Here is a 24,071-nt window from a genome sequence, read left to right as displayed (position 1 = left end):
AAAATCTTTGTGGGAGGGTGTTCTCATTCCGGTAACGCTTCGAACTTTCCGCGAGAGTATATAAACTGCTGATTTTAGGGTCTCTGCGCCACTTCAGTACCAACTTTCAAAGTGTAAAGTACGTAGCAGGGGGCGGGAAGCGCCTCTTTCTTCGGGCAGCAGTTCAACAACAAGGTAATGGCCGTTTAATAACTTCTTTTCTTGCTAGCTCAGCAGTTTAACTCTCGGGGCGGGTCCGAAGCTTTTCCACCATGTAACTTTTCCCTAAAATGTAAAGACTTTTAGTATCTATTCTCTTTTAAGCTACATATTGGGATAGAGAGTGCTTAACCCTCTCAAGCTCCCACTCATATTGTTTTGAGGTGAATTTATTTTTCACAACCGATTCTTCCTTAACGTAATGTAAATTGTTTCTTTCTAAAGTCACCTCTTTAGTACGGGATTAGCCCTTGCATTAGCGGCCTAGAGCCAGATTAGGTTTTAAACAAAATGTATTAGGAGTGCAGGTCACCTCCTCTGAAATTGGTATTTTAGAGGCCATGTAATTAACCTTTTCTCACTTAATAGGCCTCAGTAGGTTGGGTATTTTACCCCTTGTGTTTATGTCCTTAGAGGACAACTTGAAGGTGGAGTTTGGTGTGGCCTTTTATAGGCTTGAATTTTGAGAGCGTGTGGCTCTTTCTTGAAAATTGAGTGTTGTATGCCTCGAGGAGGCTTTTTTGTGTAATTTGGAGCAAGTGCTCCGGGGCATGAATGGGTGTTCTGCCCCTCTGTTAAAACTTGTGTTGGGGTAAAACAGGGCTAATTGCTCAAGAATTGTGAGTTCGGGGCTCGAAGCCCAAATCCTGTAAATACTGTAGTAGTACTTTTGTTGCCTTGCTACTCTGTACCTGCCATGCTTGTTATTTCTTGATTTTGCAAAGAAAATATAACCTTGTTAAATTTTAAATTAACTTTAATCTCGTAGCCTGAGACCTGTTCACCCCCGCACCTTCTTTAACCTCTGCTAATCCACCAAACCACGGTAACAATAATAATAATAATAATAATAATAATAATAATAATAATAATAATAATAATAATAATTATTATTATTATTGTTACGGAGTATTGTGGATGTGCAGAGGTGAAAGAAGGTGCTGGGGTGAACAGGTCTCAAAATACGAAATTAAAGTTAATTTAACAGGGTTATATTTTCTTTTCAAGATCAAGAAATAACAAATATAATAGGAACACAGTTAAAAGTCAACAAGTTAAGAAGTTACAGTTTTTACAGAATTTGGGCTTCGAGCCCCGGACTCACAATTCTTGGACAACTTTACTCATACAAGATTTAACAAAGGGGCAGAAAACCCCAATAATGCCCAGGAGCACAGTAAACCCTGCTCGAGGCACACAGAAACCAACTTTTAAGAAAGAGCAACCCGCTCTCAAAATTCAAGCCTATCGAAGGCCACACCAAACTCCACATTCAAGCTGTCCTCCAAGGACATAAACACCGGGGTAAAAATACCCGACCTACTGAGGCGTATTCACTAAAGAAACAGTACAATTACATGGCCTCAAATTATCAATATGAGAGGAGGCGTCCTTGCACTCCTAATACACTTTATTTAAAACCTATTTGGCACTAGGCCGCTAATGCATGGGCTAATCCCATACTAAAGAGGTGACTTATATAATAAAATGATTCACATTACATTAGAGGGGAAGAAAAGGTTGTGAAAAATAAGTTCACCTCAAATCAACATGAGTTGATTGAGAGGGTTAAGCACTCTCTATCCCAATTTGTAGTTTAAAAAGATAGAATTGATACCAAGTGTCTTTACATTTTAGAGGAAAGTTACATGGTAAAAGGCTTCGGACCTGCCCCGAGAGTTAAACTGCTGAGCTAACAAGAAAATAAGTTATTAAAAGGCCATTACCTTATGATGAACTGCTGCCCGACGAAAGAGGCGCTTCCCGCCCCCTGCTACATAATTTACACAATGATAGGTGTTACTGAAGTGGCGCAGAGACCCGAGAATCAGCAGTTTATATACCCTCGCGGAACATTCGAGGCCTTTCAAGAATGAGAACACCCTCCCACAATCATTTTATTGGCTAACAACGAAAACCCCTACACTAGATGAAGAAGAAACACATTATTGGTGGAACATAAATTACAGAAATTCCTCATTGGTCAAATTCAAAACTGGCGGAGAGAAAGGGTTAATATTACCAACTTAAACAATGACTGAAGGAAATTTAACAAAGAACAAACTTATGAACCCAAAATTTCTCCAAAAACACAGTTCTTTCACTTCGCACTAGAGTGCATAGTTGTAGTTCGTAAGTAGTGCCATCTAGAAGAGAATGTTCACACTACTTGATACAGAGAAAACAACAATGAATCGAAATTGACATAGTTCAGAACACTTCAAAATTTACAAGTAGTGACATCTTCTGATAAACTTGAGAATTAACACTGTAGATAAAGTTCAGGCTTCCTCCAGAAGAGGAGTTTCAACTGGCGCAATGTTTGATTTAGCGGAGCGGAGGTGTACCGCCCGGTACAATAATAATAATAATAATAATAATAATAATAATAATAATAATAATAATAATAATAATAATAATAATAATAATAATAATAATAATAATGGTTAAGAAAATTAAAGCCATTGATAGACACGATTCCATAAGAAATAGAAATTCAGTCACTATTAAGTTGAGTTAACCTAGGTTAGGCTATTTTAGGGATTACATTAGATATTATGTTAGGCTACGGTACATTAAATTACAGTAGTTGGTTAGTGCGAATGAAGCGAGTGTATTTAAGTATTCGTCCTCCCATATAATGTACTCTAGAGAGCATTTAAGATGAATGAAATATCTTCTCAATTCTCAATCCTAAGATTGGTTGGCAGCAATTCGTCTTCTCCACTTTTCTCTGTAATCCGCTAATCTCTTCATTTCCACATATGAGCCTGTTCCTACGTCATCTCTGATCTGTCTTGAATATTGCAATCTAGGTCTTCCTCTTTTACCTTGAATCATTCCTTCCGTGACATTAACTATGAATCAATCAATCAATCAATCAATCAATCAATACTGATCTGCATTTAGGGCAGTCGCCCAGGTGGCAGATTCCCTATCTGTTGCTTTCCTAGACTTTTCCGAAATGATTTCAAAGAAATTGGAAATTTATTGAACATCTCCCTTGGTAAGTTATTCCAATCCCTAACTCCCCTTCCTATAAATGAATATTTGCCCCAGTTTGTCCTCTTGAATTCCAACTTTATCTTCATATTGTGATCTTTCCTACATTTATAGACGCCATTCAAACCTATTCGTCTACTAATGTCATTCCACGCCATCTCTCCGCTGACAGCTCGGAACATACCACTTAGTCGAGCAGCTCTTCTTCTTTCTCTCAATTCTTCCCAACCCAAACATTGCAACATTTTTGTAACGCTACTCTTTTGTCGGAAATCACCCAGAACAAATCGAGCTGCTTTTCTTTGGATTTTTTCCAGTTCTTGAATCAGGTAATCCTGGTGAGGGTCCCATACACTGGAACCATACTCTAGTTGGGGTCTTACCAGAGACTTATATGCACTCTCCTTTACATCCTTACTACAACCCCTAAACACCCTCATAACCATGTGCAGAGATCGGTACCCTTTATTTACAATCCCATTTATGTGATTACCCCAGTGAGGATCTTTCCTTATATTAACACCTAGATACTTACAATGATCCCCAAAAGGAACTTTCACCCCATCAACGCAGTAATTAAAACTGAGAGGACTTTTCCTATTTGTGAAACTCACAACATGACTTTTAGCCCCGTTTATCAACATACCATTGCCTGCTGTCCATCTCACAATATTTTCGAGGTCACGTTGCAGTTGCTCACAATCTTGTAACTTATTTATCACTCTATAGAGAATAACATCATCCGCAAAAAGCCTTAGCTCCGATTCCACTCCTTTACTCATATCATTTATATATATAAGAAAACATAAAGGTCCGATAACACTGCCCTGAGGAACTCCCCTCTCAACTATTACAGGGTCAGACAAGGCCTCACCTTCTCTAACTCTCTGAGATCTATTTTCTAGAAATATAGCAACCCATTCAGTCACTCTTTTGTCTAGTCCAATTTCACTCATTTTTGCCAGTAGTCTCCCATGATCCACCCTATCAAATGCTTTAGACATGTCAATCGCGATACAGTCCATTTGACCTCCAGAATCCAAGATATCTGCTATATCTTGCTGAAATCCTACAAGTTGAGCTTCAGTGGAATAACCTTTCCTAAAACCGAATTGCCTTCTATCGAACCAGTTATTAATTTCACAAACATGTCTAATATAATCAGAAAGAATGCCTTCCCAAAGCTTACATACAATGCATGTCAAACTTACTGGCCTGTAATTTTCAGCTTTATGTCTATCACCCTTTCCTTTATACACAGGGGCTACTATAGCAACTCTCCATTCATCTGGTATAGCTCCTTCGGCCAAACAATAATCAAATAAGTACTTCAGATATGGTACTATATCCCAACCCATTGTCTTTAGTATATCCCCAGAAATCTGATCAATTCCAGCTGCTTTTCTAGTTTTTAACTTTTGTATCTTACTGTAAATGTCATTGTTATCATATGTAAATTTTATTACTTCTTTGGCCTTAGTCTCTTCCTCTGTCTCGACATTATCCTTGTAACCAACACTCTTTACATACTGCTGACTGAATACTTCTGCCTTTTGAAGATCCTCACATACACTCTCCCCTTGTTCATTAATTATTCCTGGAATGTCCTTCTTGGAACCTGTTTCTGCCTTAAAATACCTATACATACCCTTCCATTTTTCACTAAAATTTGTATGACTGCCAATTATGCTTGCCATCATGTTATCCTTAGCTGCCTTCTTTGCTAGATTCAATTTTCTAGTAAGTTCCTTCAATTTCTCCTTACTTCCACAGCCATTTCTAACTCTATTTCTTTCCAGTCTGCACCTCCTTCTTAGTCTCTTTATTTCTCTATTATAATAAGGTGGGTCTTTACCATTTCTTACCACCCTTAAAGGTACAAACCTGTTTTCGCATTCCTCAACAATTTCTTTAAACCCATCCCAGAGTCTGTTTACATTTTTATTTACCGTTTTCCACCGATCATAGTTACTTTTTAGAAACTGCCTCAAACCTGCTTTATCAGCCATATGGTACTGCCTAACAGTCCTACTTTTAAGACCTTCCTTTCTATCACATTTATTTTTAATTACCACAGAAACAGCTTCATGATCACTAATACCATCTATTACTTCAGTTTCCCTATAGAGCTCATCTGGTTTTATCAGCACCACATCCAAAATATTTTTCCCTCTGGTTGGTTCCATCACTTTCTGAATCAGCTGTCCTTCCCATATTAACTTATATGCCATTTGTTGGTCATGCTTCCTGTCGTTCGCATTTCCTTCCCAATTGACATCTGGCAAATTCAGATCTCGCGCTACAATCACATTTCTTTCCATGTCGTTTCCCACATAGCTGACTATCCTATCAAATAATTCCGAATCCGCATCAGTGCTACCCTTTCCCGATCTGTACACTCCAAATATATCAAGTTGCCCATTATCTTTAGAAATGAGCCTTACACCTAGAACTTCATGTGTCTCACCTTTAACTTTTTCGTAGCTTACAAATTCTTCTTTCACCAGAATGAAAACTCCCCCTCCCACCTTTCCTATCCTATCTCTACGATACACTCTCCAGTGCCGTGAGAAAATTTCTGCATCCATTATATCATTTCTCTGCCATGATTCAACTCCTATTACAATATCTGGTAAATATATATCTATTAAATTACTTAATTCTATTCCTTTCTTTACAATACTTCTACAGTTCAACACTAACAATTTTATGTCATCCCTACTTGATTTCCAGTTCCCTGTTCCCTTATCACCGCTCCCTAGGCCATCCCGTTTCCCTGAATGTACCTCCCTATTACCCTTCCAAACAAATTTCCTAACTTATACGAACCACTGCGGTTTAAATGAAGGCCATCCGAGCGCAGATCCCTATCTCCTACCCACCCATTAGGATCTAGAAATTTCACTCCCAGTTTCCCACATACCCACTCCATAGTCTCATTTAAATCCCCAATCACCCTCCAGTCAGTATCCCTCCTACACAGTATTCCACTAATAACAATCTCCGCTTTCTTAAACTCCACCCGTGCTGCATTTACCAGATCCCACACATCTCCAACTATGTTGGTACTTATATCAGCTTGTTGGTACCAACGTGAAACACTACCACCTTCTCCTTCCCCTCCTCCCTCTCTTCTACTTTCCTCAACATCTGCCTCAACCTAATTCCTGGATAACATTCTACCCTGGTTCCCTTTCCTCCACACACTTTCCCCGCGTGTCTAACGATGGAATCCTCCATGACCAGAGCCTCAACGCTACCCACCTCATTTGATCCCCTCCCCTCCTGGTCAGCCCTATCTTTCCTGATAGCTGCAGAAGCTACTTCCTCCTCCCTTTTCTCCTTCCCATGACCCTGTTCCACCTGTCTTTTCCTATCCTCTACTCTACATTTCCCCTTCCTACCTTTTCCCTTCCTCCTACTTCCACACATCTCAGCAACTGTTCCCTGTCCCTCATCTTCCCTCTGTTGTTCTACCTGGAGTGACTCGTACCGATTTCGCACAAACACCTGTCCTGAATTCTGATCCTAAATAGAGCCCTTAGCCTGCAATCTCCTTCCCCTTAGAACATTAGACCACCTGTCTTCTACAACTCCTCCCTTTCCTTCCCCTCCCTCTTGTACACCTACTGTAACCTGTACATTGTTTGAGGGAGTCCTATCTTCCTTCCTGTCTTCTGTGAGAATCCTAATTATCTCCCTCAATTTTTCCAACTCCTCCCTCACACCCCTCAATGCCTCACCACACCCACAATAAGTACACTCGCGCTCCTTAGCCATTCTTTACGGGGGGAAAATTATAAATTAAAAAAATAAAGTATTTTATTTGCAAAAAAATAAATGAACGGAGGGATATATTGTCTGGGATAGTACACAACAATAAGGTGATTAATATAGGACTACACTACAATACTACTTAGTCGTGCTCTATTTTTTTTATCCTACAACCCCTAACAGGATAAAAACTGCTGTTAATTACTGAATATCGAAAATAATACACAAGAACTACACAATTCCAAACTGCAATTAAGCCTATCCTAATTTCAACAATATTTTAGTAAGAGTTTCTACGGATACCTCTACTACACCAGTACTACACAAATATTTTACAATAATAAAATAAGCACACTAAATTCTAATAGGATATTACTCATATACTACTGTACAGTACACTACAGTAATTTTTAAACTACTTTCAGACGTATCCTAATCACGATACCGGTACCGTACCGTATGTCACTACTAAGCCCAACAGAAATGAAATTTGCAAGAACTACTGTACTCAAAGATTACCAACGAAGCTAAATGCTTAGACAAATTATTATTAGTATTAGGGTCTAATAGATACACACGAAAGATAACACACGAATATAGCAGGCAAGATACGGCACTATCTAAATGTACTGTATCTATACTACAATGTATCTACACTACACTACATTGCGTTTCGTTAAATGCTGAAGTATCAAAAGGATTGCCGTACACGAAGAAAAACACGAATATAACTGGCAAGATACTATCTAATATATTATACCTTATCTTCACTACAATTCTACTGAAATGTGGTTATGTGATTATTACAGCTGGTGGATTACTATTATTTTCCCTACTCCACGGGACGGAGAAAAAAAAGTGTCCTTAATTAGGCCTACTGAAAAATACGAGGTTGTCTACAATAATTTCTCAAATATTTCTATCAAAACTACTACTACTACTACTCCAGGGACTTGAACTGCAATTACTGGGATATATGAACTTTATTATTATTAGCTAACCGCTCATAAATACTGAAAGATCGAAGGAGCGAAATATAAATTACGGATACTAACTACCTACTCAGAAGTACAAATGAATGGAATACAAGGTCAGCTGATTTTTATTTATATTTACTTGACTACACTACACCCTTTGTTCACGACTGTAGCCAACAATGCAATATTTGAATATGAGGAGTGGCAATAATCAATAACAATACGACTGTTAACTATTACCGTGTAATCTCTTTAACTTCTTTTTAAATGGAAGTTTACAGGCGTATCGTATTTTTTAATGTAGTAAATTATTACCTTCGCGATAGTTTGAACGTATATCTATACGAAATACCGGAGAAGTTGCTGCAGAAGTTACGGTATTATTCCTTATGATAATCTGCCTTTGTAAGTACAACCAACGAACCTACAGATATTTACAAATATTTTTAAAGTTAATATTGTTACCTAAAGTATTACCTAAACCTAAATTCGAAACAAGGTGCACCTAGCTAGCCTACTTAACCTAGAAAACGTAATTTACTGAAGACCAACTGAATTACTTGTTACAAAATTTAAATAATTATTACTACTCCCAATTTCTACCAACAAGCACTAAACACCACTATACAAACAGCACTAAATGAATCAGATATACACAAAATTAAGCTATTTCAATAGGTTTTCACTACTTTATCACTACAATAATGCAAGAGCTCTCTCAACAGCCAACCGTTCTCAAGCGCATCCAACAATAATGAAACCATTGTGCCTAAAGAGATGGCCAATTAATTGGTCTCTTCTCTTTCTTATTGTTGCTAAAAAGGATCCTTTTTCACCTATTCGTCTAAGATTTTCTTCATTGGTGAGATTTTTGCCCATGAGATCTTTTCCATCCTCCTCTAGCACCACATCTCAAATGCTTCCAGACGTTTCTTATCACCTGCACTAATAGTCCACGTTTCTGAACCATACAAGGCCACACTCCAGACAAAGCACTTAATAAATCTCTTCTTGGTCTCCACATTTAAATTCCTTGATGTATGTAGTATCCTTTTCTTGTAAAAAGCAATCTTTGCTTGGGAAATTCTGCTCTTTATGTCGACTGAACTTTTGCCATCTGGAGCGATTTTACTTCCTAAGTAGGTAAAGACATTTACTTGTCTTAGTTGTATATCATTAATTCTGATGTCGACTGCAATATGCTGGCGGTTGCATACCATAATTTCGGTATTTTTTGTATTAATTTTCATGTTATATTTATCTCTCAATATCTTATTCATTCTTATTAATGCACTTTGTAGTTTTTCTTCGTTCTCCTCTATGATAACTATGTCATCAGCAAATCTTATCATTTTGATTTCTACTCCATTTATCTTTATCCCTTCCATATTCTCTTTACATTCCTCAATGCCTTTCTCAATATACAGGTTGAACAGCAATGGTGACAAATTACATCCCTGCCGTACCACTTTCTTTATTTAAGCCTCCCATGGTTCACCATTTATGTTTATGATGCCTCTTTGGTTGTTATAGAGTTCATATACTATTCGTCCATCTCTAAAATCTAGACCAACACTAGTCATAATCTTCATTAACATATTCCAGTTCACATTATCAAAAGCTTTTTTCTAAATCCACGAATGCAATGAACAAAGTTTTCTAACGTCTAGCATTTTGTCTATAACCTGTCGTGACGTTAGAATAGCTTCTCGTGTGCCTCTATTTCGTCTAAATCCAAACTGATCTTCAGCCAAACGTGGTTCAATTTTATTGCTTATTCGGTTATGTATTATTCTTCTCAATATTTTTGACATGTGCGTCAATAGACTCAAAGTGCGATGTTCTTCACATTTTAGAGTTCAAGGTTTCTTTGGTATAGGGATTATGAGAGACTTTTTAAAATCTTCTGAAATATAGCTGTAAATAATTGTTGTAATGATGGCAAGCTGGACACAAATTGTTGGTTTGAAGTGATAGGCCTATTGTTTGTTGTGATTGTAATTGCACAGGAACAAGCATTTCAAATATCTGTGAAACATTAGGGTTAGAAAGATACTGTCTGTAGTTTACATGAAAAGGAATGGAATGAAATGGCGTATGGCTTTTAGTGCCGGGAGCGTCCGAGGAGGACAAGTTCGGCTCGCCAGGTGCAGGTTTTATGATCTGACACCCGTAGGCGACCTGCGCGTCCTGATGAGGATGAAATGATGAACACGACACAAATACCCAGCCCCCGTGCCAGCGAAATTAACCAATTATGGTTAAAATTCCTGACCCTGCCGGGAATCGAACCCGGGACCACTGTGACCAAAGGCCAGCACGCTAACTATTTAGCCATAGTGCCGGACACATGAAAAGGAAATTTTCATAAACATCATACATTTCATGTTCCTTTTCTTACTTGTTTTGAAAGACAGTTATTCACTTTCTTTGGGAGGTTTCCTATTATATGTCAAGGACTTGGGTGGATTAGGGACGTTGAAAATTGGGATGGAATTCCACTTGAGCAGTTTTCGTCCATCTGCCCCCTTTAGTTCATTTTGCGATTCTTAAAAATGATGCTAGATAAAAATACATAATAAGACCTATACATATAAAACATCGTTCATATAAACATATTATTATTCAGGAATAATACGAATGTATAACTTCACTAAACTCGCACAAGACGGAATTATCTGTAGGTTGCCATTTGTCACGTCTACAGTTTTGTACCCGCGGAGCTCTCCTTTGCTTATCTCTCGGGAAGCGAAAACACACTAATTCAGTCAGTTGTCTTATTTTGACAATTTGGTGCGGCGCAGTATCCCATTTTCTTTCAAAATAAAAGTAATAACTCACATCCTTACATCGAGGACGCCCACATAACATTGATATTTAAGACCCAATATGGCCGCCACCGCAAAGGATTGTGGTAGCGTGACCAGACCTCCCTAGACCGACCTTGAGTCAGAACGATTAGCAGTTGAAAGCAATATTGCGTAGGCACGACGCACTGTATAATACTGTTTGCTTATGAATTGAGTATTGTTATTAAATGTAGTCAGCATCATGCCAGGCTGTTTTCTGTCAGAATATAAATCTTAAGGTTTAAGTTACATCAATCCTAAGGTTTTCTAAAGATGAATACAAAGTTCGCGATGCAGCTTTTTGTAAGTTCAATTGCGATAGGTCTGGCATTTTTATAGAGCACCTAGTCTGCATGGCTTCGAAAATAGAGAAGTACTTGAAATATTTACACGTGATAAGAGCAACATTTCCGATGCTATTTATTTTTCTCATCTCCTTTTGTGTCGGCATATATGGGCTGTACGCAAGGCTGTACGTTGTCGTGAGCCTAAGGACTCGGCAGGCTGAGGATTATGGGTTCGGATTTTCGGGAGTTCGATCTTTAACAAGATTACCTTTTCACACTCACATTCTTCCCTTCACGTGTATTGAATAGAAAGACGTGCATTACATATACACAACTAAGAAACATAAAACCCTTTATACTCTTGGTTAGATAGTCCTTTTCAAGTCTTTGATCAACCAATTACATTGCATCACCTAATACAATAAGATCGTACCGTACAAGCTTGGTAGTTACTGAGCTTTTGGATTGAAGATTTCTTCACTCTTCGGCGTCGTCTGGTCTCTTGAATTCTTTTCTGAGCCAACGATTTCGTAGTCGCGTTGAATGATGTGATGTTTGGCTCACGCGGACGTGTAGCTTGAGGATTCGAATACAACACCCTCGAACTCCGTCGTCGACCAGGTTAGTCTTTCTCCCAAACAGTTTTTTTTTTTTTTTTTTTTTTTTGCTAGGGGCTTTACGTCGCACCGACACAGATAGGTCTTATGGCGACGATGGGATAGGAAAGGCCTAGGAGTTGGAAGGAAGCGGCCGTGGCCTTAATTAAGGTACAGCCCCAGCATTTGCCTGGTGTGAAAATGGGAAACCACGGAAAACCATTTTCAGGGCTGCCGATAGTGGGATTCGAACCTACTATCTCCCGGATGCAAGCTCACAGCCGCACGCCTCTACGCGCACGGCCAACTCGCCCGGTCCAAACAGTTCTGACCACTAGGTTAGGTTTACTGATAGGAAAGGTTCGCTATGATGCTCAGCCTTCCTGTCAAACAGTTCGATGTTTGTGTTATTGCAGCTCAAGTCTTTATACATTAGCAACCTGATAATTATGCTGTACACAGTGTTTCCCTCACTGCCTCGCGGAACTCGTTACAGTTTCTAGACGGTTTGCTAAGCCACACTCAACTGATCCTGCGGCTCACTGCTACGTGGATAACCTACAAGTTCTGAACTATTCTGTCTTACAACCACACACAATACTTGTATGAAGCTAGACAGTTTTTCTTTCTCGTGGCGCTCAGCCGCTCAAACACGTTGCTTTCACGGCGGTCCAACAGATTCCCTCTTGTGGCGCTCAGCCACAAACACACAAGTTGCTACAACGGTGGTCAGTCAGATTCTCCCCAATCTCCGAAATATCATTCCCTATATCTTACGCTCCGACGTTTCTCGAATCTTTTCCCTCTCTACTCCCGTAGAATAAGACGTTTTTAAGCCTGACTGGTTCACGAGCTTCTCCCACTAACCGAAGGGGAGTGTTATAGAATTCACTCGAACAATTTTGCTTGTTGCTGCGTAAACAATCTACGCGATATTTGCTTCGATTTGCTTCTAGAAATACTTACAGAACTTCTTTTGCGTTCTCTGATTTACACTGACGCCGTGTAGCTGACTATTGCACAACGTTACACACTTGTGTTACACCAACTTGCTTCAAGTAAAACTTATATGAAGTCTTATGCTTTGAATACCTATAACTCTCTTCCACTTAATTAAATTATCATTTAATATTTAAAACACTATAACTCCTTGCCACTGTTACATGATCATATTAATCTTATATCAGTACTCAATATCCTTAGTCTCGGAGGTCGCGGATTCGAGACTCGCTCGATTCCGTTCGCTCGGCACTGAGACATGAAAGGGGCGCGTCGCGACGCGCGGTCGTGACAACGTACCATGAAAGGAATTATTTCCGTGGTGGATACAGACGAGTTTCGGATTTAAAAATGGATGTAAGAATATAAAACCTGTTATAAATTAGTTTTTTCCTTTGATTACATGTAAATTGGTTTTACCATAACCTGCGAATTATGAAATAATGTGAAGATATATATATTTGGTTATCTATAAGCACTCGGTTTCCATATATTGTGAGCAGTTGCAATGGCATTAAGAACAGACTATATGGCAAAATCATCATAGGCCTAATCAATTTTTCAGCCAGTAGGCCTAATTTAGGGTACCTAAGCGTAAACAAAGTAATATAATTTAGGCTCTTTCCCTAAGTCTTTAGGCTTTTTCAATCGTGAAATTACCAGCGTTTCGCCCCAGTGTATCAGTGGGCTCATCAGTTGGATTGCTACACTTTTCCAAGACGCTGGCACTAGCGCGCCGTTGGGACACCACTGCCAGCCTCCTATGTAGGACAGTGCAGTGACGGTGCACTAGGGGAAGCATGTGCCTCCACTTAGTCAAAGTATGGCGGTTCCACAAGTAACATGCGTGTCCTGACCTGTGTTTGAAGACCAGTAAATCGCTTGTAGTGACATCTGTCCCTTAGAGTTAAATCTATTTCCATCAGAGAGTTCGTAAGTTCTGAGAGCTGGCGGATGATTTGAACAACAGCTGGACGGGCCTAATTCATGGTTCAAGTATTAGTAATAGTAGTAGTATTAGTAGCAGTAGTAGTACTAGTAGTCGTAGTAGTAGTACTGTAGTAATACTACTACTAGTAGTAGTAGTCGTAGTAGTAGTAGTAGCAGTAGTAGTACTAGTACTATAAAAGCCGTTGTCATCGTTGTCACGAATTTCTGCGCTCCTTATAATATAATCCTTGCCGAAGTTTGGAATCACACTACATCACCGTAATAATTTGTTTTTCGGTACCATAATCTTCAGATCGTTGCCTAAATAATGAGCTAATCCTTTATTTATTTATTTATTTATTTATTTAAACTCCAAGGTTGGTTTTTCCCTCGGACTCAGCAAGGAATCCCACCTCTACCACCTCAAGGGCAGTGTCCTGGAGCGTGAAACTTTGGATCGGGGGATACAACCGACAAGGAGGACCACTACCTCACCCACGTGGCCACACCTGCTATGCTGAACAGGGGCCTTGAGGGGGATGAGAAAATAGGAAGGGAAGGAAAAGAAACAGAGAAGGAAACGGCCGTGGTTTAAGTTAGGTACCATCCTGGCATTTGCCTGGAGGAGAAGTGGGAAACCACGGGAAACCATTTCGTGGCAGAGCCGAGAATCGAAGCCGGGTCGACAAGGATGGCAGCTAATAGCGTTAACCGTTATGCTACGGAGCTTATATTTTCGTGGAAATGTATAATTACTCGCTTGTAACATAAAAAGCAACCCTTTTCGAAAGATAGTAGAACGTTACTTTTACTTTTAATTCTTCTTTTTGGTCTTTTTTCCAGTTACCGGGAGTAGGCTTTAATGTGGATTAAGCCCAGTTTTCCAGCCGGATGCGCTATGTGGATGGAGAGGTATATTCATCATTGTATGTTTCTGTGGTGGTTGGTACTGTGATTTTGTATGTTGATGTGTATTAAGATGATCGCAAACGGGGGTCGAACTCGGACCCTCTGAAGCGAAAGCCACTATGCTGACAATTCAGCCTGGGAGCCGGACGTTACTTTCACTTTCAATTAAGAAATAAAATTCAGGAGGGGTCCATACAATAAAATTCTAAACGGTTTTAGGTGAATTCTTTATACCCACTGTGACCCGAACCATCATCGTTAATATATTGCTATATTGTTTATCTCTTGTCGGGCGGTCTCTGTGATGTTAGTTGCAGAACCAATTGAGCTACAGCAAAGATCTGACCCTTCCCGTTCCCCTCTCTCCTCGTCCCGCTTCTGTCGTCCACACTATTTTGATTTACGCAACTATGATACAATTGTGCAAGTAGACTTCAGTATGATACCATAAAAGAAATGACCGGCTAGTGGATGCTGGTGAGAGAAATACGTTCTGGTTCTTAAACCCTATGCAGAGAATAGTAGCAACAACCAAGAAACCAACCAGCCCGTAATGTATTAGAGTCGGCAAACTTCAAAGGTCAGCCCGAGGAGACAGCACGGTTAAGAAAGAGAAAACATCCCGGTCTGAAACACAGGCAGCACACACGCACAGTCGGAAGTGGGTTGACTAGCAAGACACATGCAGATGAAACATAAAAAAGAGCAATCTTGTGGTGTTCGGTGTTATACGTGAAGATGAAAGTAAAGACTTGTTTCTATCCCTCCATTAAACTTGGAGTACTCCTGTTAATATCATCGTGCTGCGGTCGCGAGGTGACACACGTCGGTGTTCAGAAGAGTAATATCGCCGAAGTGACCACGGGACCTTTCGATGGAGAAAACCGGACTCGGAAGTTGGAGTCGAGTCAACATAATGTAAGTGTTCCGAAAAATGTTTTGCATTCTTAAAACTATCTATAAGTAATGGTCTTCAGTTTGAGTAAGAATAAAGTCTAAATTAATAGGGTACATAATAAGGCAAAATCATTTCATCTCTTGTGTACTAGAAGGGGTCCACCTCTGTGGTGTAGGGGTTAGTGTGATTAACTGCCAACCCCGGAGGCCCGGATTCGATTCCCGATTCTGCCACGAAATTTTGAAAAGTGGTACGAGGGCTGAAACGGAGTCCACTCAGTCTCGGGAGGTCAACTGAGTAGAGGAGGGTTCGATTCCCATACCAGCCATCCTCGAAGTGGTTTTCCGTGGTTTCCCACTTCTCCTGCAGGCAAATGCCGGGATGGTACCTAACTTAAGACCACGGCCGCTTCCTTCCCTGTTCCTTGTCAATCCCTTCCAATCTTCCCATCCCCTCACAAGGCCCCTGTTCAGCATAGCAGGTAAGGCCGACTGGACGAGGTACTTGTCCTTCTTATCAGTTGTATACCCCCGATCCAAAGTCTCATGCTCCAGGACACTGCCATTGAAGCGGTAGAGTTGAGATTCCTCGCCGAGTCCGAGGGAAAACAACAACCCTGGAGGGTAAACGGATTAAGAAAGAAAGAAAGAAAGAAAGAAGTATACTACAAGGGAAAGTTGTGAGTAAAAAGGGAAGAGGGCGGCCAAGACTTTTGTACATGAAGCAATTTAGTCAATGAATTGCAGTTAGTATGACGAGCTGAAATTCCTAGTTAGTAACGTGGTTACAGCGATAAGGCTTAGCCTTCAGAAGTAGATGATGAACAAATGAGAATAAATTAAACATCAGTATGGGTAAAAATGTATTGGGTAAAATGTATTGGCGTGCTCAGTTCACCCGTTGCCGTGTCAGAAGTCGAAGAATTTAGAAACAAGATTTCACTTCTACAGAGGCAAATCGCCCTGCGGTTCACTCAGACTACAATACACATAAGAACCAGGTTAATTTCTTGGGCAAAGGTGGCCAGTCGTAGAGCTAACGACTCAACTCCAGTCAGTGCCGAAGTTACGGTTAGTGCAAAACTTTACCTTCCATTCTTACAAATTTACTTCATGGCCTGTTTGGAGATGACTTTGGTGTGTAAAGTGTCTATCCGTTACTCCAAGCCGCAACCTGTTCAATACAGGAATAATAATAATAATAATAATAATAATAATAATAATAATAATAATAATAATAATAATAATCCTGTGACCTTACGTATCGTTTTCTAAGCATTTCGATTTGACCTCATGTCAATGCGTGTCAATTTCGAGGTTTCATTTTTCTCTACTAGACGGCAGTGAAACGAATCTATGACGGGCAGTCAATGGCTGACTTTTAATTAATTATGTCGTCCTCCTCTTCCTCTCGAAATAATTAGTATTAATCAAAATCCTGCGACAACGTAAATGAAAATGTAAAATTAGGCCTATGTTGTTATAACAGATGACAAAAGTAGGGGCCAATATTTTGGATAGACTGCCACGGCTAAGCTGGATAAATTATACAAGTTGTTATAAATTACCGATCAGCCCCGTGGTATAGGGTTAGCGCGACTGTCTCTTAACTGGAGGCCTACGCTTTCGATTCCCGGCCTCAGCTGGAACGAGGTTCACTCAGCAGTGGACCTGAACATGAAAGCCAAGCAATATGCTGAAGAGTCGACACGGTGACCAGGCCATCTGGTTGGGCAGTAGAAGTTTTGGTATGTATGAGCTGTTTCGAGTTTGTTTTGTTATACATTATTGAGGTAGTTCTTTGAATTCCATTGGTTCTTGAGAACCACTGCCTTCGCAATATACAGGCCGTACTGTAGGAAGCGTGCCAAGCCTATCAGCTGAGGGATTGAGGAGAACTGAGCGAATGTTATGAGTTGTACTTGGGAATTTGATACATAAGGACTGGGAGCATTCTTTGGGTAACTGTAGCTTTTGAATAACAGACCTTTATTTTGAAGTATATCGCATGCTTGTTCTCCTAATTTATCACATCAAGATTTACGTAAACAGCTGTTCTTAAGATAATGAGACCTCAGTTTAGGCTAGGTATGTTATCTTCATGTGGTAAGTAATACACAGTACATTCAAGGGACATCATACTTCTCTTGGAATTTATTAACTGAATTGTTACCGTATAGCACGTTTTTGTGAAAATATGAATATAATGTGCTGCGAGTTTAAATACAGTGAGTGAAAGTTCACAATTGCGACTATGCTAAGAAGTACGTACCACGACAAAAATACGACTATACAAGTAATTTGAATTTCCTTCGAATGAGGGCAGAATACATTTATGAAAGACGAAAATCCCAATCGAGAATGTAACTGTTACGAAGAATACAGGAGTAGGCTATGTTTCACTCATTTTCCCGAGAGGATGGTGCGTTCTACTTTTGACTTTCTTCTTGTTATACAGATTTATAGCAGTGCGTATTATTATTTATACGGAACAAGCATAAAAGTAACATAGATGCTCATTAACCAAGTGAACGTAGTGAACGTACATGAGTGTTATTTCTTTAGGTAAAATTCAGAACGCGCGCTTTTTCTCCCAAAAATCAATGTAAAACCCAGTCTAAAAATGTATAAATAAATGCTGTTTATAGAACCTAACCTTCTATTAAATGATTTTGGCAATATTATACATATATTTTAAAATTAAAACTAAGTAGATAACATGCAAGTGTTAGAAGCAATGCAAGGTAATTCCTCGACAAATCCCGTGAAGCAAGTATATGAGATCGATAAGATCTTGCTGGTCAGCGCTTTATCATTTGCGTAAACTTGGTTTATTCCTAAAGAAAAAATATGCAAATGCTTGTGCGGAAGAAAGTAACTCAGAAACGTCTTTGAAGGATAGTGCCAGAAGTTCCAAGAAAAACTCCAACGAAAGTCGTTGTATTTATGGCCATCTATAGGTATGGTGGTGTGGTGGTGATTATTGTTTTGAGAGGAAGTACAACTAGGCAACAATCCTCTATATAACACTAATCCGAGAGAAAGGCGGTAGAGTCATTTTTATTAGTAGTAGTAGTAATACCATATTGTACATTCGTTGTCTCCATATTTGTATTGAAAACCTACGACCTGTTTTCCAGTCTTTGACCGGGTCAGCGATGTAATGAATGAACCATATATAGGTTGTTAAGTACGACGGGGTCGCCACTCCAAAAGTGATTTATTAATGACTGATAGATGCAATGAAATGAGAATGGAGAGTGTTGCTGGAATGAAAGATGACAGGGAAAACCGGAGTACCCGGAGAAAAACCTCTTTATTTTGAAGTACACTGACTGAGCAAATGCCATGGGATAGCGGAGCACTGATGCGCGGGCGTGCTGTCTGCGCACCACACGCCCCCTATGCCAGCGGCAGTTGTATAGGAGACCTTGTGAGCAGTGGCTGTGCATGTGACAGGTGTAACATGGAACGTCGTCGTGAGCTGACACCGTTCGAACGGGGTAGGTTGGTCGGTGCCCGACGGATGGGAAGTGCGATTTCGGAAGTGGTGCGGGAATTCGGCTTCACACGATCAACTGTGTCCAGGGTCTATCGTGAATGGTTGAATGCGTCCACAACAGACGAACGACCGGCCGTCCAGCAATCCTCGATGACCGTGACCAGCGACATCTGAGACGGATTGTCAATAGTGACAGACGGGCAACCGTGCAACAAATCACGGCTCAATTCTACACAGCCCGTGCTAGACACGTCTCCCAGTGGACAATCCGTCGGAACATGGGTTCTATGGGGTACGGGAGCCGGCGCCGCACACGGGTGCTACTGTTAATCCAACGTCATCGGGCACAACGACGCGCATTTGGTCGTCAGTCACCAGGGATGGACACTGAAACAATGGCTTAACGTGATATGGTCGGATGAATCACGATTTCAACTGCACCATGCCGATGGGAGGCACCGTGTATGGCGCAGACCACATGAAGCGATGGATCCCGCCTGCCTCGAAGGTGTGGTGTCTCTGTTATAGTCTGGGGTACATTTTCCTGGTATGGAATGGGCCCCCTAGTTGTTCTGGAAGAGACTTTGAATGGTACGCGGTATGTTGAGCTGCTCGGAGACCATCTCCACCCATTTTTGGCCTTCCAGCGCTAGACGGTTCTGCGGTGTTTCAAGATGATAACGCGCCGCCACATCGCCCCGCGTCGCCCGGGAATGGTTCCTGGAACATGCAGCGGAGGTCCAACGGCTGCCAAGGCCACCCAGGAGCCCCGATATGAGCCCTATCGAGCATATCTGGGATGTCCTGGAACGCAGGCTCCGTGCCATGGATCCTGCACCCACGAACAGTCCAACATTGGCGGCCGCTCTGCAAACGATTTGGTGTCAGCTGCGTCCAGAGGACTACCAGGGACTTGTCGACTCACTTCCACGGCGTCTCACTGCAGTTCGCAGGGCCAGAGGATGCCCCACACGTTATTAGGTGACTATCCCATGACATTTGCTAAGTCAGTGTATATCGCATGCTTGTTCTCCTAATTTATCACATCAAGATTTACGTAAACAGCTGTTCTTAAGATAATGAGACCTCAGTTTAGGTTAGGTATGTTATCTTATGTGATGTACATTCAAGGGACATCATACTTCTCTTGGAATTTATTAACTGAATTGTTACCGTATAGCACGTTTTTGTGGAAATATGAATATTATAATGTGCTGCGAGTTTAAATACAGTGAGTGAAAGTTCACAATTGCTACTATGCTAAGAAGTACGTACCACGACAAAAATACAACTATACAAATAATTTGAATTTCCTTCGTATGAGGGCAGAATACATTTATGAAAGACGAAAATCCCAACCGAGAATATGACTGTTACGAAGAATACAGGAGTAGGCTATGTTTCACTCATTTTTCTGAGCGGATGGTGAGTTCTACTTTTGACTTTCTTCTTGTTATACAGATTTATAGCCTTCTTGTTATACAGATTTATAGCAGTTATGAAGAATACAGGAGTAGACTATGTTTCACTAATTTTCCCGAGCGGATGGTGAGTTCTACTTTCGACTTTCTTCCTGTTATACAGATTTATAGCAGTGCGTTTTATTATTTATACAGAACAAGCATAAAAGTAACATAGATGGTCATTAACAAAGTGAACCGCTTTAACCAGCACAAATCTCACATAGAGTAACCGGGATTTGAACCACGGTATCCAGCGGTGAGAGGCCGGCGCGCTGCCGTCTGGGCCTCGGAGGCAATCCATATTTGTATTAATGCATAATATTTATTTGTTGGATGCATTGATGAGTAAAGTAATCGTTATGCTTTCACCGTGTGGATCACACTTTAAACCTACTTCTAAAATTACATAGCCCTAACTTACAAGATATGAAACGACCACAGATGTCAATGATCTCACCTGTTATATTAATGCAACATTTATGAATAATTCGTGACTAAAAGGCACAGACGTATCCTGTGCTTGCATTGCGTGGGTCGGGCCACAGACTTATAGATTTAAGGCTAGTACACACCAAGCGACAAAGTCGCGGAACACGTGTATCGCGACAAGTCCCAGGGATGTCCTGCGACATTTTTTCCGTGTTTGGGACTGTCGCGATACAAAAGTTGCATGTCGCAGGTCTCCCATTCGAAATGGGATACATGATACAAGTGTTGCGCAACATGATGTAGTCTGGACGTGTCGCCAGACAAAGTCCCGGGACACACCGATGCCAGTGTGCAGATAGCCGCCACGTGTTGGTGTTGTGTTTCGTGTTCTGTTGTTTTGCGATGGAAACTACTCTAAAAATCATTGAGGATTTACACACCCTCCCTTGTCTTTGGGATGTTATGTCTACCGAGTATTAAAACAGAGACAAAAGGAGAGAAGCAATGGAGTCTCTGGCTAAAATATTCACTATGTCCATTCACGAGATGGAGAAAAAGATTCACAACATTAAATCACAATTTAGGCGAGAGCACAAAAAACTTACGGAACCAAAAAAGTGGCTCTTCCCCCAAGAAGTTAAACTGGTTTGGTTACCAGCCTTTAATCTTTTTACTGCAAGGGATGGAATCGAGAGGAAGCAGAAGCACTGAAAGGAAATGTCGTATGGCTTTTAGTGCCGGGATATCCCAGGACGGGTTCGGCTCGCCAGGTGCAGGTCTTTCTATTTGACTCCCGTAGGCGACCTGCGCGTCTTGATGAGGATGAAATGATGATGAAGACAACACATGCACCCCCACCCCCGACCCGGCCGGGAATCGAACCCGGGACCCTCTGAACCGAAGGCCGGTACGCTGACCGTTCAGCCAACGAGTCGGACAGCACGTTCACATTTAGCAACACTTATTACAAAATAGGTAATGTTCGAACAACTGAAATAAATTTTATAAGAATAAAAAAATAATTTATATTCCTATACAAATATAATGTAAATATCATAACGGCGCTTTCATAGATTGTTTTGCCATGGTTACACTCCTCCTGGAGACATTAAATAATCTCTAAATTCATCTCTAATGTTATGCACTTGGGTGAGTGCACGTACAGGCATGTTTTGTAAAGTTATAAACCACCTTCTAATTCAGATCTCCATTGTCCCTGTATCAAATTACCATCTGGATCTTCCAGATCAAATGATCCTGGAGGAGTATAAAAGCTTCTTGATTCAGAATTACTCCTTAAAAAGTTTTGTATGTCAATGATAGTTAAAACCACTGCTTCCACTTTATCAGGGTAAAGAGCAATAGGTTTCCAGAGTACTCTAAATTTGGAACTTATAATACGAAATATATTTTCAATAATTCGTCGCACTCTAGATAACCTGTAATTAAAAATCATTTCTGCTGGTGACACACACAATCGACCGGGATAAGGTTTCATTACATGGGTGGTTAATGCAAAATGCGACAAATACATACGGGACAGAGGTCGACCTACTTGGCAAAGCTTTTTCTGGGGGGATATTTAATTTATTTTCTACCATTTTCTTATAAAGAGATGTAGATTTAAAAAGACCGCCATCCGATATTCGGCCTTGACACCCTACATCTGCATATATAAAGTTGTAATTGGCATCACCAATTCCAAAAAGCACTATACTGAAATTTCCTTTGTAATTATAATACATGCTGCCACTATTTTCTGGGGCCACATTCTGAACGTGTTTGCCGTCCATACTACCTACACAGTGAGGAAAATTCCATCTTGCTGAGAATTTCCCCGCTACTTCTGTCCATTCAGATTCAGTTTTTGGGATCTGAAAATCAAGAAGCACATTGCAATACAATAAAATCAAATATAATAAAAGAACAATAACAATAAATTATTACAAAATAAAATAAAATAAATTGAAATAACTTGTTTGTCACCAGGAGGTCAACAACGATGAGGAAGAACAAGGAGATCAAGCAGCAGAAGAAACTGTTCACCTCAAAAATAATTTAGAAGTCCACCGATACCCAAAAGAAAGAAGAACAGCGTTGAGCAAAACTACATCGCGAAGGAAACTGTTAACTGCATGAAAACATTAACAGAGGCGGTTACTCGAAGAGATGAATTTTCGGTTTACTGTGAGCATATTGCTTATAAACTAAGAAACTGCGGAAAGAGTCCAGTGGAAATTTCATTAACTCAGCTTGAAATCGATGATATAATAATTGAATTGCAAATGGGAAAGTAAAGCACAGACCAGTCAACTTGGGCAACGCTGGACGTTTTAACCCATCCAATCAATAGTTCCATCATCAACAACCCGTAGCATAAATAGCAACCACTCAGTCTATTCGGGTTCCTTTTTCACCATCTTCTGAAAGTGCCCCTACTCCAGATTCAGATGCGATGGGACAAGACTAAACAATAGACACTTTTTAATCGCTTTTAAATGATGAAATACAACTAAACTTGTTACCAATATTGCGTAAGTTGGCAGACATATTTCATTGATTATCATGTTAATTAATTATTATGTTCAGCATTGTTTTTCATTAGCGCGGACAGAATTGAGTTAATTTATTGGTACCAATATTGTGTTATTTTGGATACATATTTGCTTCATTATTAAATACAAATAAATTACGTATATAGCAGGTGAATAAATTTTTTATTATATCTTACCATTACAATTCCTTTTAGAGAAGTAATCACGGCCTCGCAGACTTCTGGAACGATACGTGAAATAGCTTGTTTTGAAATTTGAAAGGTATACATTAAGCTGGTAAAAGATTCACCACTAGCAAGGAACCGCAAAGTGACAGCACAGCTAGCCTCACAGAAGCTGGAATGGTATCCCGAAATACAGTCTGATTGTTTGATATCTTTCCTCCAACCATTTGCAAAAGGATTTCAAAATCGGTGGAGTTCATCATTAAAAAATTACGATATTCCATGCCATCTTCTAATTTCAATTTTTCAAGATTAATGCCGACGGCAATGCCTCCCGAAAAAAGGCTTCTCCTCCAGTACCGCTTACGTTTTCGTTTTTTCTTTATAAGGACAATAAGTAGGTTAAGCGCAAATTAAAAGCACATAAAGCAATTTCTTGCTCCATTTCGCGCCGATTCCTGTCGTGCAACTGGCTCTATAGGTGTGGACGCGGGACATTGCGATGTCCCGCAACTTTGTCGCTAGGTTTGTACTAGCCT

The 24,071-nt window shown here is 40.2% G+C and overlaps 1 protein-coding gene across 3 annotated transcripts in view; it reads left to right on the top strand.

Moving 5' to 3' along the window:
- The first annotated feature begins 14,934 nt into the window (after positions 1-14,934).
- The window catches only part of LOC136880971 (uncharacterized), a 202,978-nt gene continuing 193,841 nt past the window's right edge, over positions 14,935-24,071 (top strand). For 2 of the 3 annotated variants that reach the window (XM_067153539.2, XM_068229292.1), the window contains exon 1: positions 14,935-15,440. In XM_067153539.2, the coding sequence (XP_067009640.2) occupies positions 15,261-15,440 (180 nt within the window). In that variant the 5' untranslated portion in view covers positions 14,935-15,260. The remainder of the gene's footprint in view (positions 15,441-24,071) is intronic. The other variant, XM_067153538.2, reaches the window with a different exon arrangement.

Source organism: Anabrus simplex, chromosome 9 (genome assembly GCF_040414725.1).
Source record: "Anabrus simplex isolate iqAnaSimp1 chromosome 9, ASM4041472v1, whole genome shotgun sequence".
Lineage (NCBI taxonomy): Eukaryota > Metazoa > Arthropoda > Insecta > Orthoptera > Tettigoniidae > Anabrus > Anabrus simplex.
The sequence above is the reverse complement of the archived record's forward strand: the minus strand, read 5'-3'. Positions and strand labels throughout refer to the sequence as shown.